Source organism: Penicillium nucicola, assembly GCF_028828085.1.
Source record: "Penicillium nucicola strain IBT 29836 chromosome Unknown utg000009l, whole genome shotgun sequence".
Taxonomy (NCBI): Eukaryota; Fungi; Ascomycota; class Eurotiomycetes; order Eurotiales; family Aspergillaceae; genus Penicillium; species Penicillium nucicola.
In genome coordinates this window covers 539,218-559,230 of record NW_026643133.1, presented here as the reverse complement: position 1 = coordinate 559,230, position 20,013 = coordinate 539,218, and the positions used below count along the sequence as shown (strand labels likewise).

Sequence of the window (20,013 nt, the reverse complement as noted above, 5' to 3'; positions counted from 1 at the left end):
ACGGAAAGCAAAAAATAAAAATTAGATCAAAAAAATGATTTACAATATCAAATATGCCCGTGCTTGATTGATTTCTCCGTTGTACCGTCTCCCGCGTGCACGAGCGGCAAATTCCGCCACACGCGTTCGCCTAGTGCATTACTTGCAGTCAGTAAAATCATCATTAATTTGGCATACCCGTATTTTCTTGGTCGAGAACTGCACATTAAGCACACTGGTCGCAGAACGCGGATGTAAAGCTGATGCGGAAGCAAATGCGATGATGACTCGGCCGTTTGCCCAATACGAATTAGCATCTGATGCATGACTCAATGTTTGGTACGGCTTTAACTAGATGCAGTGGGTCTCTTCTGTGCGCTCAGAGAACGGTCTAGCCCGCGCGGACATAGGTTTTCCCCCGGCCAGAGCCGCTAAGCTCCTCTCGTCCTTTCATGTCGCGTGACTCAGATCATCGATATGCACATCACACCCGTGTTTATTGTATCTTGTTGCTTCACATAATGGCCAATCATTTAGAGCTAGTAGCAAGGTCAAGCCCCGCTATTCAGGGGTCGCGGTCGAAGAGTTGGCATTCATTGTATGTTCGCGAAGTAGTGAAGGAGCGGGGAAGCAAAACAAGGACGATGGAGGCTCGTGCCTGGTCGATCTCGCCGACCCACCAGCTTCTGCAGCGCCTCGTCCTGTGTACGGAAGACAGCTAAGTATCTGCCGATAGCCGGTTTTACCCAAGCAGTTGACTTCATAGAGGCGAGTAGTTTCATCTGACCCTGTTCCCCATGCCGCTTGCATCTGTCATGACTCCGAATAACCGGCTCTCATTTGATGGGGATTCGAAAGCTTGTGTGGAGAATGACCCAACATCATGCAGGTTGATGATTTATCTTTTACCTATAGCGATATCAGCTTGAGCACGTGCAATTAATGCTAGGATCGACAATGTATTTCACGCTAGGGTGGACCGGTATGCACGACTGTCCTGTCATGGATTTCAGAGCTGTCGGCCAATGATAGTCGAATTTTGATTGGAAAAGAAGGGAAAAGAGCAAAAGAAGAAAGTGATGGGGTAGAGAGACCTTTCGTGCTGGCCCAGCCGCCGAATCGGAAGTCCCATATCTGTACTTTTGATGGTGACATACCCCATTTGATAGCTTTCTCTTCGGCGCTAAACCAGCAAGCGCAGCCTCGATACTACTTATTTTTGAGAGATAGTTCGTTATTTGATCTTCTCTCGGGGTTGCATAGTCCGCAAAGCCCGCGGCGCATCACTTCCGGGGGCAATTTCCCTGCTTGACCGCCAGTGCGATATTTCGGAGACATAACACTAACCACACTTTAGGCGGCAGTAGCGACAGGCGAATATCCACTTGGCCATGAGAATAAGGGGATCTGGACTCTTCTGGAATCCGAAAAGGTAAGGGTATGTGTGGAAGGAAATGCGAAGGTAATTATTCCCGCACATCTATATGGCAATGGGGCGATTCGGGGGGAGAGCTTTCCCTTTCTTTTGTGACGTATTTGGAAGCTCCGAGAGAGACTACTCTAAATATATATAGGGCCTGTAAATCTCTGATCGAGTCCCGTAAGATGTTGACAGGCTCGTATACCAATTAGCAAAGCACATGAGATTGCAGATTAAGTTCTTGCTTTTGATATTGTAGTGGCTATTCATAAGAAACAAAAATATTTGTTTTCCTTGTCTTCGGAATAAGTCTGGGCGGAGGCTGATGCGCAGCGTACTAGCCGTTGTCGGCCGTTGTGCCGGCCGTTATGCCGCGCATTCACAGTCGAGATTGTGGTCTGTGACGTTAAAGCAAGTGACTTCTTCTGGAAAACAACGCGCGTTGGACTAAACATATCGTCAATAGCACAGACAAATTGGAGAGCCAACCTAAGGGCAATTTCTTGGCATTAGTTCGTGCAGCTATACTATCGTACTTGTTTTTATTGTGAGCAATGGTATCGGGAGATATGGGCGGGGCAAAAATCACAGATCGGTGCGAATGGCGCTTAGTGATTGGATAAAAAATATATTGGTACCATCCAGTAAAATCATCCGAATAACATGGAATTTAAGGAAAATCACGAGACATAATAAAAAGGCGGGTGGCTTGTGTAGTCGACTGTGATAATCTATACATTCAGCCAGTAGACTGGCCACTCTTTCGTATTTAGCTCTCGTCTCTTGCTTGTCTTCCGGTTGATTAGTCTTAGATTAGTGGATATAGCATCGAGGTCGCAAACATAAGATGATCGGCAGGAACCCAAGGTTGCACATGCCTCAACGGGGCCAGGGAAGTCTTGTCTCGTTCTTGCTCTCGGCTGGTCACCGAGCTCGGCTCAAGCAACTAAAGCGAGTTGGCGAAGGAGTTTTTCAGTCCGAAACGTTCCCTTATGATTGCCGCGCCATGTTACTCGAACACGTACCACATCGGGGAAGGAAAGGGACGATCGCACATAGTGAGCCTAGGTTATCGGTGTACACTCCTGAAGTTGACCTAGGATTCTTATTTCTTCGTCGATGAAAGGTGGGCCTTATACGAATAGCGCCGTCATATATCCGATTATGTCTATTAGCCCTCTAAGCTTCTTCTTCTTCTTCTTCTTCCATACGTAGATAATGCTACATCGGCTGAAGCGGAAGACATTGGTTGATAATAGACGCACACGGCTGGGCTCGGTATTGTCCTTGAACAAAAGGTGGATCGCTCCACACGGGCAGTCCATATTCCTGATCTACCAGGCAGCGTTGTTTCCATAAGGGAGATAGGGCAGGCGCATGAACGTTGCTCTTTGCAATTACGGGTTAAGCGTTGAGTCGCTAGCGGTAGAATAGCCGCGTTCCATGGCGGTCCAAGCGTACCCTACCGTAATTGTGACATGCCATTGGGCAACCTTTCAAGGGAGCATGGGTTTTCGCGCTGAAATCCCTGTGTAGGCGGAAGGAAGATTGTCTCAGATTACAGATTTTTCTTGTTCTTGTATCCTCTGCATTGTGATCGAGGGCCTGCGTAAGCTCAGCTGCGAACGATGATCGAATCTCCTCAAAGCAAACTGCGAATGTTGTATCTTCCTTGCAGGACCAGCGCTGTCAGATCCAATTACCTCCGTCACCCAATCGGAATGGTGGGGACTTAGCCCCACGATCTGACCGAACCCTTTCTGCACGTTGACTGCACTGCCGCGATTACACCGCGAAGGAAAAAAATTGGCTTATTCCGTGTCAGGGGTAGGTAAGTTATTACTTTTTTTTCCTGTTTTTTTGTCATTCTTTAATAGCAATTTGTTTCTTTTTATTTGTTTCTTTTTATTTGTTTCTTTTTTATTTGTTTCTTTTTTATTTGTTTCTTTTTTATTTGTTTCTTTTTTATTTGTTTCTTTTTATTTGTTTCTTTTTTATTTGTTTCTTTTTTATTTGTTTCTTTTTTATTTGTTTCTTTTTTATTTGTTTCTTTTTTATTTGTTTCTTTTTTATTTGTTTCTTTTTTATTTGTTTCTTTTTTATTTGTTTCTTTTTTATTTGTTTCTTTTTTATTTGTTTCTTTTTTTATTTGTTTCTTTTTATTTGTTTCTTTTTTATTGCTTTTTTTATTGCTTTTTTTTCTACCACTCAGCTCTCAGACAACCGAGCACATTCTGTCTGTCTCTCATGCTCTGGATAGTAAAGCAGGCGGAGGAGAGCACCGGTAGACTGTGGGTTATATCAAAAGTGCAACCAAAAGTACATGTCTTAAAATTGCTTGAATTGAGACCCAGTCAGTTCGCCACAATATATAATCGGTTGGAGGTGTTGAGCCAAGGTCGTTGGCCAGGTCTGGGCACGGCTAAGCAGGAGTCTAGAGACAGTTCCAATTTCAGCTCTTTTGCCCGATAGTAGCAGAGTAGCGAATACCTTTCCGAGCCTATCACTGGAGGAGGTGGTCGGTTTTTTTTAGTTTTTGCGTGAATAGAGGACAATGAGAGATGATATGTCTTGATATTGATCAAATTCTACCAAAGCAATGACGTTATCGCAATAGGGTCTTTCAAAAATCGATCCTTGACTTATTATGCCTCTTACGACCATGAGAGAGGCTGCTGGGAAGAGCCTGGATTTCATGTCATTCAGTCCCCGCCTAGCATCCCTGTCATGGAGCTAATGCAGAAAGCGCGCTAAACCACCGTTAGTACGAATGTACGCAGACCCTGGTTTATCCATTCAGAAGACTTCGCTTTTATCGGGGAAGGACGAGAAAGTAAATGTCGTGCTATAAAGTGACGGCACGATCCAATTTTTACTTACCACCTCTTTTTACTACAATATACCGCAATGGCTGGACGACAAACAAGGGCGAGTGCAGATGGTAGCCAACAGCCGCTGTATGACAACACTGACAGGCATACACCAAGGCAAGCCCAACAGCAAGGACTGTCTCCGCCGTACACGACGCGAAACTCCACCCAAGGCCAGACTGCACAACAGGGTAGCCAGGATGAACTTATGCCTGACGGGTTTGGGGGCATGGATAACATGTTCCCGCAGGGTCCTACCTACAGCACCTCTGGATTCTCGGCCAGGCCCATGTTCGATCAGGGCCATTATCCAATCAGCTCCGCGCTCATTGACGAAGTGCTAAGCGAATTTATCATGAACTGTGCCAGAGACTTATACGTATGAAAGCCTCTTTGATCGTACGCTTCTAGACGCTAATATCTTATAAGCCTCGCATGAGGAGTAGTTTGGAGGACCCAAGTGCAAAAGCCACACTGGTCGGCCTCATGTCGACAATGTTTCAAGCTGAGATTAGCAACGGAGAGAGAGGTGGAACCAGTGAAAGCAACAACAGCGTCGGCAACGAGAACAGTACTTTCTGCACGTGAAGAAAGAGGGAGGACAGAAGACTTGGCAGGGCAGGGGAAAGAAATGACGGCGGATGTGCTGAGAGATAGGGCGGAGGGGGGCATTGCATACGTTTGTTTATCAGCTTAAAAAAAGTGTGTAACTTATAGGATCAATTGTTTCCATGATAAGTGATGTACTCGGCATCTTTCACATTTTGACGAAATCTCGCTTATATTGGCCTGGGATCGCCTAAATACTACTAGCCTTTTGGAATTTTTGACAGTAAACGGAATAAGAAATCAGGAGCTTCCTTAAATTGCTCGCTTGGTAATAAGCTGGCGCGTAGAAACTGAGGACACAAGAAGGGGGTTAATGCATGTGAAAATCTCTAGATATTACGTTAGACAACGTTTCCAAGATACGTTGCCGACATGGTTCATCCGTCATATGCATCCGGCGGTGTCCCATCCCATGCCATTTCTCGTCCTGGTACCCACGTCTGCAAAGCACTACATGAGGCTCATTATATTCCGATGTGCTTTTAGGGTCACTAAAATGAAATACTGTGAAGCCGTCTGAGCATAAGACCATGGCATTCCCAAGGCCGATTGCGCCAGCCGTAAAAGCCTAGATGCTCGGGATGTGAGCCACCCATAATTCAAAGGAAAGTGATATCGATCCATAAGCAGAGACTGTTCAAAGAAAGGGCTATATTGCAGCGGCTCGTCCATTCCTCGTTCCGTACCTGGTAGGCGCACGATAAAGCGGGGTTGACGTGGTGCATAGCGAAATCCTTGCGCCGAACTATGGGAGCAACGTCATCATAACTCAGTTCCCTAAAGCCTGGTATGTGGTCAAAACACCCCGTCTGAGTGATTCTCGCCAAATATCCCGAGTCTTCAGATTCCCCTTCTCCACTGGTGCGCAATCCCCCGCTGGCTACTCGCCCGGCGTGACCCAAGGCCTAGTTATCGTGGCTGAATACCCTTCACAATCAACTCTACCTGCACATTAAGGGATGTCTCTGTCAACAAAGGTCGGTCCAATCTTGGTAAAAGCAAGAAGCATCATACCAAGAAGGCATTGATCTCACGAATTTGCAGATCAAAAGACTGAACGCCCAGTGGTCGTTCGACTGCTTACCTGGACGGGAACTAGGCAAAGGAAGCGTTGCCGATGTCTATCTAGGTGGGTAGAAACATCGGCCCCTCGTCCCGCACTTTCACCCATGTTGATTATCACTAGGGACCAACCACTGCACCCAGGAGAAAGTCGCCATCAAAAAGCAACGGATCCCCTGGTCATCTAGTGCTAAAGGCAACACACTGAACCACGAATACAGTGTTTTCCAAGAGCTGGGCCGCGGTGAAGGTATCCCGATTGTCCATGACTACTGCCGTGAAAGATACAGATACAGAGGTGAGAATAGATATCGATGCTATTTGATTATGGAGCAGCTGGGCCCAAGTCTCTACAAGACCATGCACCATAGATTGGGAAGACCTCGACTGGCGAGCAGCGGACTTTTCTTCTCCCTGGAGGAGGTTGTGAGCATTGGAGATCAGATGATCTGTGCGCTGCAACTTATACACAACAGGAACTTTATACATCGGGATGTTCAACCTGGAAATATTGTGTATGATCGGTTTCGAGAGCGAGTGCTGCTGATCGATTTTTCCGTTGCTGAAAGGTATCGGGGCACCACGGCCCACAGGCATGCGCCCTGGCAAGCCACTCAAATGGTAGGATCGCCTGTTTTCGCCAGTCTGAACAGTCATCGTGGTCATTCAGTGTCGCGGCGCGACGATATGGAGTCTCTTGGTTATGTCCTGGTGTATCTTGTTCGTGGACAACTCCCCTGGCAACACCTCCCTGCCGAGACCAAAGATCTGATGTTTGCGAAGAAATCCGCTATCACGACCAAGGAGCTTTGCGGTGGATTGGAACCTCTGTGCAAATTCCTTCGCTCGGTGAAACGGCTTGGGTTCGGCCAAGAGCCCGATTACGACGGCTTGCGCCGGGTGTTACGTGCTCTTGTCGTGTGAAATTCTCCGAGTCTATACACACGTATCCAACAACCCAACTATCTTGTCATGAGGATCGGAAGAGTTTGAATTAGGAGCCTTGGACTTCGGCACCATATATATAATCAAATCTGTCTCGCCACCGAAATTAAACAGTCTGTTGCACAGGACTCGAGCTATATGGCTCTCCTGGTTGATGAGACTGATCAGATGTCCTCTTAGCTGAGCACTGAGTAACTATCTGTCTCCTATTTGATCTGATCCTTTTGGAACTCCAATTCTTCAGGCCCATTTACGGAAGAATCTGGCTTGCTCTGCCAAAGCCTAATGGCCTGGAGGTAGTGTAAGCCTACCTCTGTAGATTAACCCCGCATAGTCGCGCCTGCCATTTGAGGCCTCCCGAATAATTATCTCCCTAGGAATATACTCGGCCGCTAGTGTGATCCAAAGTGCTATAGCTTGACTCGCTGGTCCCACGTTCTTCATTGAAAACGTTGTGGTTCACCATCCCTGTGGAACTTGCTGGTCCCAATCTACAAGATGAGCTTGGTCGATGTGCTTTTGTACATGCTGCTTTATATGGCTGTGTGCAGACTCTGCAACCCTTCATTGATTCGCAAGTTGATATCTGAGAGATAGAAGGTATTGAACAAGAGACGAATGGCAACTGAGAGAAGTAAGAAAAGAATCAGCACCAACAAAGAGCGGGTCCTGGAAAATAAAGCAGTGAGCACCTTAAACGAGGATGGACCATTTCCAGTACGTAGAATAGTTTCAACACAGTATTGATGTTCACTAATTACACCTCTGCTTATTTCCAAATTCAAATACTTTCATAGAAAGACACTAAGCATTGAGATCGGCGGAAAGCTGAAGGGCGCCTGGGTTCTCTGGGATACCTAGGACCGCCGCTTCCATAGGTACGATAGGCAACGGGCGATTTGAAACTGTCTAAAACAAGAACCACGCTACGGGCGAAATCACCTTGACAGATACTGAGCCGGTCAATCAAGCCAGAGCTCAGGGCAAAATGTCACAAGCATTGTTGCCTGGATCGGAATTGGGTAGCCCGCTAGATCTACAGAATAATACAGGATCAAGAAAACACTAGCGTGATCAACGTCGTTCGACCTACTAAATGTCACCGCAGACATTCTGAATCGGTCAGCTGATGCTTCAAACAGCGCCGCAGCAAAGCCACATACCTTTCTTCTGTTGTTGAAATCAAAGTAGATTCCAAGCCAATAATCGCGGTCGCGACAGTCATCATCTCCACCGCTTGTTACGTTCCAATGGCAAGAAGGCTTGTGCTCATTCATAGCGTTGGAAGGGAAATCAACCCAAGGCTATACAGGGTCTATCAGCAGGATGAACTCGAATAATCTCTTGGGCACAGCAAAAGGCCCAAAGGGATACGGACCTTTGGAACCGGCCAGTCGGAGAAATGGACGGTCTTTGCTTCCATAAGAGCCTTTTGAGGATTCCAAACTTCGCGTGAACTCCCAAGATACTTGGCGTGGACAACCTCACGGAACTCTCCTGTCAAGAGGGTATAGGGTCGGTGGGGAATGATGAGCGCATGGTCTCTGTAGATGGCATTCACGATCTCCATGTCATAGTCTGATGTTTGTGATGTTGCAGTAGCAGTTACGATGCGGTCAAACTCGAGCTCAGAAGGCTCAATTATCATAAGATAGCTGGTCATAACGCGATGATCAGGATCCAGCCAGTAAGCTCGAGGGAAGGCCAAAGGACATGGAGGCAAAAAGAACAATTCGTCCATATGCTAGATTGCCGAACGTCAGTGATACAATCTTGGAAAGCTACGATCCATGCTTCATCGTATACATACTTGTAACATGGTAACATCCGAGTCTAAGCTAAGAACGCGACTATATTGCGTCTGATTAAAAGCGAGGAGTTTTGTAAAGCTTTTCGACCACGTAGCTTAGATTGTGTTAGTTCATTTGGTCTCTCAAGTTCAAACAAGACATCACGTACGGTCTTCTCTGTTTCCCGTTTGGACGCGTACAGGCACTAGCTTCACATTATATTCATCCCGGGCTTTGCGAAGTAATCGGCTCTCCGTCCCGTTTTCATTCTCATCAGCCGAAAAACTCAACGGGTACATTAAGAGCCGATCAGCTTTACTGTGCAAGCGATGTAAAGTCTCAAAAATCATGACTGAGTTGCACAAGTAAGCAGTGTTGGTGGCATATTGCGAGTACGCAAATCGCGACCAATCCACGGCATCTTGGCCTTTCCCGTGATGGGAATTCCCGAGATCAAGCCTTGTTGCTGAAGATCGATCACATAGAATAATTTTTGTCTGAAAGAAGAGAAGTGCAAGTACTATGGTGAAGCCTATTGTTCGTGAGGCGCCCCGCAATGTGCGTAGCATCATGAAAACCCAGACATGTAATGCAAACTAAATGAATCGAAGGTTGAGATATGTCAGAGCAGCGCTGACCGAGTGTCGTTATAAGAGGAGCTGTATGTCAGGCATTAAACATGACCACGGGGGTGAGGAAAGGAGATGAACCAAACAACGGTTGCACCGTCACTTTTCTCCCTGAAGTCTTAGTATTTTAGGAGACGTTTTCTTTATTCAAAATTCCAACGAAAAAAGATATACCATCCAAGCGGAGGGCAGAAGCTGACAGGGCAATACAATCGATTCAGTTACGGAAAAACACGCAAAGAGAGATGAAATAAAACACAAACGCAGATGTAGCTAATGCTTTCGTCAAAAAGATGGCTGGTTATGTCAATGAAGAAGTTTATTGAATAGAGGGAATTTGACAGAAATGTTGAAATAAACCGGCAAGTGAGTAGGTGGCGGCAGGTGAAGTGTAGTGTCTCAGCTTGGGTTTGAGTAAATAACCTAGACTCAGGGCTCACATGGCAAAGGGTAGGCTGCTATCAACCGAATTAGGCAACGAAGATCGGTCCAGTTCTAATGATGAAAAGCTAAACTTGTCACCTACAAGCACAAGCGCGACTTGGCAGTCCTACTCATCCCTTGCTGTTTCAAACTTAAAAAATAGTTGGTTTCTTCTCTTCCTCTATAGTTTTACAGGTTGTGACTCTACCAAGTAAACGATATTGCCGACGATGAACACCTGGTACGGAGGTTCAGACGGCGACAAAATGGTTAAAAGTATAGAGCAAGGAGACAGATTGCGTGTAGTTTGTGGCCAGTGGTTCTGGAAAACGGCCAATTTCTTACCACCAGGGCTCTTCCTCACAAGGTAGGCGGAGCGCGACCTCCCCGATCTCTCTTCACTACTGACTATGATGCAGCTTCCTCCTCTTCCCGCCGGTGTTGCAAGGCTCTTTGGCCAACAATCTGAGCAAGGAGAATGCCAGCATTGGTGCTGCTTTTGCATGTGCCGCATGTGGCTTTCTGCCTTTGTTCATGCTTCCGTTCACGGGGCTCAGGTCACGAATATTACTTCTAGGGAACAGGTACGGTCGGCTATCCTAGAAAAGTATCATTCTGGGTTGCTGACTCCGGATATTAGACTATGTCTCACGGCGGGCCTCTTCGGAGTATTGAACCTTGCAATACATCTCGCCTACGACCTGACGATCAGCAACATGGTGATAGCTGCGCTAGCTTTGGCTGTGTCACAGATTGTCTGCTATGCTGCCGTCATCTGGCTACGCTCTCGCGGCACTGCTAGACAATATACCCGCCAAGATTGCCCTTGCGAGCAGCTCCACAATTTACAAATGGAAGATAAGCCACCAAAGACCAAATCACCCAGTAATCTAGAGCATCCGATTTGGGTGTGAGGGCTGAGCATGTGAGGGCTGAGCATGTGAGGGCTGAGCATGTGAGGGCTGAGCATGTGAGGGCTGAGCCTTTGTCGAGGCTCACCGCTGGTGAGCCACTATGTTCCGGAACATTGAACGAGTAACAGTGCCAGCACCTCATAATGAGAAATGAGAAATGAGAAACGGAATGATAACTCCTGAAGGAGCAAATTGTACTCACACTGGCCTCCCTGACTGGTGCAATCTCGGAGATGTTAGCCCAGCAGTTGTGTTAGAGTTTTGTTGGGTACTATTGTCTATTCCCAGAGCTTGATAAGTGTGTCATGGAAATTCTATTAGATCTCTCCTTTACTCCAAATGAAATGTCGGGATATAGTTAGATACGGCGAAATTTCCCCGGAGACCACTATCCCTCACATTATTTACTTGAAGAATACGCGCGGACGCAACTGGATTCATTAGATGAGCAGTCATCATTAGATTCGCAGTCAGGTACTTGGTTTCTTACTGTTAAACAAGATCATCATGATAAGTTCTCCGCGTTCTACATTTAAACTATGACTTTGGCTATCAGGCATCTGCTTGTCACTGAGAACAAAGAGAATATATCGTGTCTGGGGTACGTTTCCTAGTATTATCTCTGTTAGTGTAATCGCGCACAGCCTGATAAAATTCATTGGCTGTTTTCACTTAATTGGGCGAGGGCTAGCATCCAACGGCATTGTTTGATGACTTTCGCGTAAGCTCTGCTGCATAAACTGGCTGCTAGTGATAAATACACCTATCAAACTGAATAGAGTCGCAGCTATTGATCAAAACCACCGCGGCAGGTCACGTCCCCATTCAAACTGACTGTCACTTGCTGCTGCTGCCCTATCAGCACCAGTGAAATGAGATACTACTGCCATTCTGGAACAGGAAAACTTGCGACCTGCATTTTCTTTGTATTTTATACAGTAAGATACGTCGCATAGGTCTGTTAATAGCTCAATAAGTCTGACCGAAAAGCTCAACCCCTAGTTCATATGCACAGCTGCAATCATCATGACGGACAGCAAAAGGATTTGCCACAATCGCTCTTTGTTGGAGGCATTCTGTTGCAGATATGAGAAATGAACTGTTTACCTGCAAATAAGTATCCCAAGGGCTGCGAAACAGCTATCGTCCTCAAATTAGCATAGAACTTTCCCGGACTTGCGGTACAGAGAAATGCGAGAGAAAACAAGACGCTGGTAATCTTCTCTGATGATTAATTAGCTACATTGCATCCAAGAGGTCTTGTTACTGCTGTGATGTCTATTTCTCTGAGTCGGGTTCATCAAGCAACTGCCGGTTAGGGCTGGTAATATCACGTGTGTCGACTGGATTAACTGAGGATCATCTCTCCCGGGACCGCCTAACCCTGCTTCACACTTTGTACAAGCTTGACTTTTTTCGTAGCATCATTGTGAAAGAGAACAAAACAAGCTCACTGCGGGCGAAGGCTTCAGCGGGTCTCATCTCAGCATCTGACGTAGGCTCAGATACACCTGGCTTGCTGGCAATCTTTGGAGCCTCGGTCTGTGGTACTCATCCCTGATATCAAAGGTGAACAAGCTTATACCTACAAGTCTAAAGACCAGTTTCAAGGGGTAAGCTCGTGCCAGACGTACTTTGTTCCTAGTATCGAGTCCGCTGTATAGTTTCGCCTGCGTAGCGCTACCCACGGGCCAAGACGGCGTGTATCTCCCGAATCAATTATTTGTACCATGGCCAAGTGCAAACCCAATGATAAGTCATACGGGTTGGCTGTTTATCGCATTCTTGTAACGACGAGGGACTTTGGTTAAGTGTCCTCGGAAAGGAATGTGGTGGACTGCGTTTGGCTTTGCTTAACTTGCCTCGTGGTGAGTATAGCTTCACATTCAGAAATCGTTGCAAATACAGACAAAAGCCCTCCCTCCCTTCCATTTTTCTCATATAGAAGAATTTGAAGCGTTGAGTGTGATTCTATGGTTGATGTTCCTAATACTTTACTGCTAAACAACATTGCACTATCCGTCTAATACAGCACCATAAACTTTCCTAATGTGCTTTCCCATCATTCCAATGATATCGGCACACCCCAGACTGACTGTCCAGTAAGAGCAGTTCAAAGCAGCTGGTGCAGTCGTATGCCTGAAGTGTCAGATATGTCCGACTTGCTAACTATTGCTTGCGCTCTGCTCGGACTTCGCTCCAATGGCTGCCTTACTTTAGCTGAGTGACCCAGATATTCATTCCAATTGATACAAGAGAAAAGGCAACTGCCATACATGTGGAAATTATAGTGTGAGTTCCGAGACTGGCCTGCGCACCATATTTCCCCAAAACGTCCTGAATGTGCTGCGTGTAGACATAGTATAGACTGATTGACCATGAAGTTGCAACGGTGAGTAGAATCGTCGTAATCTACGCCAATTAGTAGAGCCGGTGTCTCGCTGACTGGTGCGAACTTACAAGGGATGAGATCACCAGCAATGCACTTCCACGAGAAATAAATATTCTTTTGATGCCAAAGACCAATGTCAAGAATGCTGCCACATAGGCTGATATATATATGCAGATGATGGCTCGTGAGCTGCGTAGATTTCCTGAGAGATAGACCTCTCCGCCACTCGCTGACAGCCCGTTAATCTCTCCGGTGAGAGACCTAACTATATCTCGCAGGTTGAATACGAACGAAGTGCTTGGATCGGAACATCGATTGATGATATTGTCTCGGCCTTCGCAGTAACTTAGGAGGCCAACGTGATAGTACCTGGGCAGATCTGCTTTGATGTCGTTGAGCAATGTGTCGAGAGTATCACTTACTTGACTAACGATGGTCGCTGCGCCCCTTGCTAGATGCAGATGCTTTCGTGCCTCTTCTCTTGCATTTCTAGAAAACTGTTGCATTGCATACGTGACATTCACAGAGCCCATACCGACAGTATCCGGTGAACGTCGAGCCGCGGCATTAGCGATCTGTGGGAAGTTGTTCAGATCTACCTGATTATTGAAGTCAATATTTCACCGCAGCCTGTAGAGTGGTAGTGTGTACCTTCATAAAGTACAAGTTGAATGGCGTAAATGGCGACGTGCAGCCGACAAATACAATTGCCAGGCAAATCAACACGGCGACGGGAAAGGACAATGCTGCGATGGGAATAACTCGGTTTAGTCTAGCTCGGGAACTGGGTCTCATGATGGCCATCCTGCACCTAGAACAATCTGGACGCGCGGAGTGCCTTTCAAATAGAAAAAGCAGCGGTCGCTAAGCCATTGGCTTTGCAACTGGGTGGCCACATATGAAACATCAGCTGGAAGACATATCCCAACTTTGCTCATATCCTAGTAAGAACAGCTCAAGATTGCTGCAGATTTGCCATTAATGCACACCAGCTGATTTGGTACTCTCCAAAACCGAAAGTTCAAAATTATCATGATTGCTAAGCTATCAGTATATCTACAAAGACTCAGCTGGCCTCACGGGCTTCTAGACCGATGTTGACTGTCTGATTCAAACTGGGTGGTAAATGTTAGACAAAGTTTTGTATGAGACGATGGTTAGGAAGTACTCGCGTATCAAAGTAGGGATCTAACTGCCCCATTGATTACACGACACCAGCTCCAGTGCTATGTCAACATGCCAGAAACCGAAGCATAAAGTCGGCTTGTCGGCCAATCTAGGTTGAAATTGAAAATGATCCAGGAAAGAGTAAAAGCAAAAGATATAAAAGAGACATGTATCTTAGTAGCGCGTGGATGGCTTCAATCCACTGCTCCTTGCTCAGCTTGGTGCTACTCAGATCACAAGCTCAGTCAGCGTTTTTCAAATAATTGAGTCTACATTTCCATTAGTTTTGGATAATTATATTTCCAATAGATGCCACCATGTTCAAGCCATTCATTTGTTTATATCAATAAGCGAAGAGTCCACACTTGGCCAGATGCGCTCAGTCAAGTAGAGCAACTGACTCCAAGATAAACCACACCTGTTTACTCAATCATACTTCGAAAACTAATGCTCTCCAAGGCCCTAGACCTCAATGTCTGAATGACTGCCCCCATTTATATGATAAGTGGTATATGCATATAGATAATGAGGACGACCGAGTAGTGGGCCGTAGCGGCAAGGACAGGCAGCGACATATTGCCGCGTAGGGCTTATGCCTCATACTTCAATGCCTTGTGCTGTCATTTATATCTCATCGAGGGCATGTTACTGCCTACGGAAAGATGTCACGCTGTCTTACAGTGCCCAATACAATTGTGACTGCTGTCTATTGTGGGCTATTGGATATTTGGTCAACATAATTGCTTGGAACCATTCCCAATCCCACCACCAGAGCCCCGAGAATCTGCAAAAGGTGCAGCAGCCATTTGGACCAGCTCATCGACCAGAATCAGGCATGTAGAACACGTGTCCCTTGCTTAGCTTGATCCCGAATGCTGACTATGTCGATCCGCAAATTTCCAAGAACCAAGAGGCTGCATTCAACCCAAGGATGGTCCGAATACAGACGAGATACACATGATCCAAAGAGCCGTCATCTCTTTGATGGCTCGATAAGAGGGGTTCCATGGCGCGACCCTCCCTTCGAGTTCTACAAAATTTCTTTTACAGACGCATGGGAAAAAGTGCCGCATGAATTCCGAACGCGCCCAAATTTCGAGACTGCATTTTTTATGCATAAGGAAAATAAACCTTGAATAGCTCCTATCCCTCATAGAACAGCCTTCCTGTGACGACTCTCATAATGGTGCGGTATTATGCTGCGCATTGTACGAAGGATTTCGCACAGAGAGAAAAAAGAATTGCCCCAAGGAATCCTGTCCACTAGCTGGTGAACCTGCAAGTTTATGCCGCGGCGGATTGCGACGGATACCTTAAGCCCAACCCGCGCTAGTTCAAATTCCGGTCGCGCTTGCCTACCCCATTTAGTGCTTCTTTACATTTAGACTAAAACCGTAGCGCAGTACAGAATTAGTCATGGATCATGAAAGAATACGCAGATGTACCTTATGAAAGAGGCATTTTGACAGAGCCGACTTTCATTCCTTCCTTGTCTTGCTTACAGCTATAAATAAATTCAATCCGCATATCCAGTCAACATTGCTGGTACGAGATCAAAACATTGGCTACCATTTTGAAGCTGTGCAGACTGCTGCCTTTTTCATGATTCAATCCACGGTCGTCTTGGTAGGATTCCTCGGGGAGGGCAATGAGCGAGACAGCGTCCCGCTACTGGTGGAACAATCAGCAGCATTCGACGGGTTGAAAGGAAAAAGCTCTTTTCGTGTCGTTGGGGGCTTCTTCAGGCCGATGAACCACTGGTGCATCATGGTGTTCTACGAAGGATCCCTGATAGGAGACCCTGCTGTGGAGGGATTGCGCCGACATCTGGCCACATTTTGCTTAGACAGGAGAACTTACGAGCATGTTGAGCCGATTGCGGAGCCGCTTTTTTCGGAGACAGGAGGACACAATCCATTTGGAGCCTGGAAACAGGAGACATTGATTTGCTATGTCAGAGGCTCCACCTATCGCCTGATGTGGGATGGCGTTGTGCACTTCGAAAATGCCAAACTATACACGTCCGCCGTGGACGATGCGTTAGAGGCAGCCGGGGTAATGAGTGTGGATTATGATATATAGAGAGTCATTGTGCAAACACGTCTGGGCGAGGTCAACGCAGTGTGGTGACCTGAAGCCTCGAGGTAGCTGCTGAGATCCATGCTCAAATTTGGCTTTTTCGTGTTTTGTGCCCTCGTTCTCTTCTGTCTCTTTTCTTTTCTTACTTCTGAATCTTTTCCTTTACTTGAGGAGTTGGACATGTTGACTGGATGTTGCTAGTGTACCTATATTGTGAGCGATCATAGAAGGACGGACATATCATCTACTAGCCGTATTGCAGTAGCATGACTACTACAGCCAATGGTTTCTTTCTGCGGTATAGCCTGTCCTACATCTTCCACAGGTTCTTGCCCCAAATCTGGAATGTGCCAAAGATCGGTGCACGGCCATTCTACTTTGTAGACCTGACCCATTACTGAAGCCCACAATTTACCGACTTGCCGTAATTGAGAGCCCGGCTGCAGACCAGCAGGGAACCTCTCAGGGAAGCCGCGCATTAGATTTGCAAAGTCAACACGCTTGTATAGGACATGATGCGGTGCTTCTCTATGAAGGGACAGCCGATTACTGCAAAAGCCACCAGGTTCATTGGCCCAAGTGTCGCAAACTTAGCGCTGGGAATAGACAGTATGAAGCACTGGAAAAAAGAGATGACAAGAGAAATTACTCTACCTCGGGCTTTCAAATTTGGCAAGTTTACTTTGAATGATGTTTCTAGCCCATTATAAAGTCTCAAAGCCACGCAGGTCACTATGAATGCTCGAATTATGGTGGCTCGCGTGAAGAAACGGAACCGGAGGGGAAAAAAAGGTCAGAGACGCAAGGAAACGTTTCGCGACAACGCCATTTACTCCAAATTGTATCAGACTTCCCAGTGTTACTTTCCTGATGCATTTACAGGCTACGTGCATCGACGGGTCAAGTTGGATATTGAGATGTATTGGTATGGAATGAGGCGCAGAGATCTTGCAATATTGACCCACGCACGACGCCACTTCGTTAAAAGAGCATACAAGAACTGGGGAAGCGTTTCTTTGCGAGTCATTCGCATGCTATTTCAAGATCCAAGATTCGCCTTGATGGGTGAGTTGAAGGAGTTGGCTGTCAGAGTGGCGCGGGACCATTTTTGTCTAGAAATGTCGCACTTCACACGCTGGATGGCGAGGCTAAGGTCAATACCGCTATGGGAAGCGCGCGGGTTTCGATCAATGCTTCAGGAAGAGCTTCATTACAGTTGGGTGGTGGGGAAGGTGTGGGCTCATCCGCCGCCCAACACATGGTATCATTACGAACAAAGATACCGTACTGACCTAGCTAGTATAACATATTGCAACTGCAGATTTTGAATTTCTCTGCGGTATTGTGATTGCGATTTTTGCTGTCGCACGGGACCTATGTATCGCCGGATGACGGATTATTGCGATGCTGTTCCTCGTTGTCCATGCAGGCAGCCCATGGTGGCGATTGGCCGTGCTTTGGACTCGGACCTGAATTGACAGACTAGACGTAGAAAATCAGGTGCAAGCGCCTCGTGTGTCGCATCGGAGTACTTCAAGTGTAATTTTCTCCGCAACAGACACCACACCAATACCACATGCTTTTGCAAAGATCCCGGTTAGTGAACAACAGCATTGCCCATAATTGGCGAGCCAGGCGGCCACTTCCTATTGCAGGACGAGACTTGGAGCTATGTCCTCACAGAACCCATACATCATGATCAGGGAAGTTTCACGTTTGTTCTTATGCATTTGGAGCAAGTTATTAAAGAGTTTGCAAGACAATCGTTAAATGGATCTTGTAAAGCTTGAGTCACTCGGTATTTCGTAATAGTGTGGAGGTTCTGCGCTAACCGACAGCGGGCCTGGTTTGTAGAACGTGACAACGTGCCAGGGTTGCCAATTGATAGGTACATGCTTGATCCCAGCCGGAACGAGATGCAGTCTTGTGATATAGATTGAAGTAGGCATTGCGCTCGTGCATTACGAGGGAGCGGTATGGATTTGGAAAGTGTCAGGCAGAATGGCAGCAGGAAAGTTCAAACTGCCAGTAGAAACACGCAATGGTGCTCAACAACGCCGCGCCCTTCTAGCCGACGCCCCATTCACGAGCACCTTATGCTTGATCAGTGCGCGGCACAGTCTAAGGGCCTAACATCGTGGCCAGGACAGTGTGGCTTCACTTGATGCGCTGGTGGTGTCGTGACCTATGGCCTTGCTGGGCAATCCTGGGGCTGTTCATGTGCTTTTTGTATGTGATAACAAAGAACCTGCTCGGATCTAGACAGCAACGTGTGGCAGAACCAAACTGAGTCCCGGTCGCTGGGACAAACACGATTCAGACACCCATCTCAATGCGGCCCCCTTCCCAGTTGATATGGTATAATCCCCGCATAAATTTTAGACAATAGCTTCTCATCGCCATACTGCTTTCTGGACAGTGAAAGAGCTCAGGTGACTAGTTGGCCTGGATTACATTTAGGGCTTAGGGTTGGGGTTGGGCTTGTCTCGGAAACCCGAAACCCGATACCCGAAACCCGAAACCCGAAACCCTGACACCCTAACACCCTAACACAGAATGGAACGCAGCCTGCCTGGCATATCTTTGCTAATTCTTGCGGATACTTCCAGGAAGGCGAACATCGCTAGTGACCCGAGCTGTCACAAAGAATAGTTCAATCTGTGATAGGCGACCTTTGCCACTTCTTTGCAGAAAGCTGGACAGACTAAGAAATGGTGAAAATTGCACAAGCAGCAATTGCACTCTCATTGATATCGATTTATGTACCGGATGATCATGCTTGACTTGGTCTTTACGAAAGAAAAAGGGCATGGGGCTTGAAGACGGAAAGGACGGCCACCGTGGTACCTTTTGGAAGTACAAAGAATGAGATTGTCCGGTGGGGCTAGATATCAATCATGTGTCTCGATCTTAATAACAATGGACAATATCTAGACTAGGAGAACGGACCATGCTGAGGACAGTCTTCGCGAATATAAAAGAGGCCATCCAAATCGATTGTGATCACACCATATACTTTCCCAGATCATTGCCTCTTCTCAATCCCTCTCCGTCTTTGACGCTCCTCCGTCCCTGTTCTCGCTACCATGGTCAAAGGAGACCCGCCCACCAAGGCTGCAATTCGGGACGAGAGGACCTTTTCCGAGCTAGAGACTCGGCCGACCTGGCCCTCTCTCAAGCACAGTCTTGATCTGAGAACGCCAAATTCGCCTGGAAAGATTGCGTCCACATCGAAGAAAGCTGCGAGGCCAAACGGCAAGCATGTCCGTATGGCCTTCAAGCGGAGCGCCGGCCTCGATGTGGCTGGTAAATCGGCAGACAGCAGGTCATGCTGCTGTCCAACACCGATCTCAAGAACCACCCGCGGCTCTTTCTCAGAAAGCAGTTTTCACACTGTCCAAGAGTACCCGGGTAAGCATCGACTCTCGGGTCTTTTTTCAATGGATGATTTCGACAAACCAAAGTGCCGCGACTCGCCGTTTCGCTCACTTGTGGTATTTGACGCTGGCGGTTGAGGCTTGGAACCCAGTACGTGGACTTCTGCCACACGTCCAGATGCTGGGGCACTTTGCGGTAACGACCGAAAAAAATGCTCTAGTCAGGCTTTTGGAGACCTAGTGTGACCGGGCTACTCGACCTGTGTAGTCACATACATGATTGGTTGAAGGTCACAAAGGGCTCAAGGTGGGATCAGATTGGGGTTCTCATGAGAGTCAGCTATTACAGAAATCCCA

The 20,013-nt window shown here is 46.9% G+C and overlaps 5 protein-coding genes across 5 annotated transcripts; 4 read left to right on the top strand and 1 right to left on the bottom strand.

Moving 5' to 3' along the window:
* Positions 1–4,306: 4,306 nt before the first annotated feature.
* Positions 4,307–4,857, top strand: N7511_008493 (uncharacterized protein; the record flags this gene model as incomplete). Its single annotated transcript, XM_057130870.1, has 2 exons — positions 4,307–4,648; positions 4,699–4,857. The coding sequence occupies 2 exons, from the start codon at positions 4,307–4,309 to the stop codon at positions 4,855–4,857; spliced, it is 501 nt and encodes a 166-aa protein (XP_056981601.1).
* Positions 4,858–5,837: 980 nt separating this feature from the next.
* On the top strand, positions 5,838–6,864 carry N7511_008492 (uncharacterized protein; the record flags this gene model as incomplete). Its single annotated transcript, XM_057130869.1, has 3 exons — positions 5,838–5,855; positions 5,923–6,007; positions 6,065–6,864. The coding sequence occupies 3 exons, from the start codon at positions 5,838–5,840 to the stop codon at positions 6,862–6,864; spliced, it is 903 nt and encodes a 300-aa protein (XP_056981600.1).
* Positions 6,865–7,847: 983 nt separating this feature from the next.
* Positions 7,848–9,271, bottom strand: N7511_008491 (uncharacterized protein; the record flags this gene model as incomplete). Its single annotated transcript, XM_057130868.1, has 5 exons — positions 7,848–7,915; positions 7,979–8,189; positions 8,264–8,629; positions 8,696–8,790; positions 8,845–9,271. Coding segments are annotated over 5 exons (1,167 nt in total), but the record flags the coding sequence as incomplete, so codon positions are not given.
* Positions 9,272–15,802: 6,531 nt separating this feature from the next.
* N7511_008490 (uncharacterized protein) lies at positions 15,803–16,282 on the top strand (the record flags this gene model as incomplete). Its single annotated transcript, XM_057130867.1, has 1 exon — positions 15,803–16,282. One exon carries the CDS (start codon positions 15,803–15,805, stop codon positions 16,280–16,282), a length of 480 nt encoding a protein of 159 aa, XP_056981598.1.
* Positions 16,283–19,365: 3,083 nt separating this feature from the next.
* N7511_008489 (uncharacterized protein) lies at positions 19,366–19,794 on the top strand (the record flags this gene model as incomplete). Its single annotated transcript, XM_057130866.1, has 3 exons — positions 19,366–19,585; positions 19,635–19,690; positions 19,744–19,794. 3 exons carry the CDS (start codon positions 19,366–19,368, stop codon positions 19,792–19,794), a joined length of 327 nt encoding a protein of 108 aa, XP_056981597.1.
* Between the last annotated feature and the right edge of the window lie 219 nt (positions 19,795–20,013).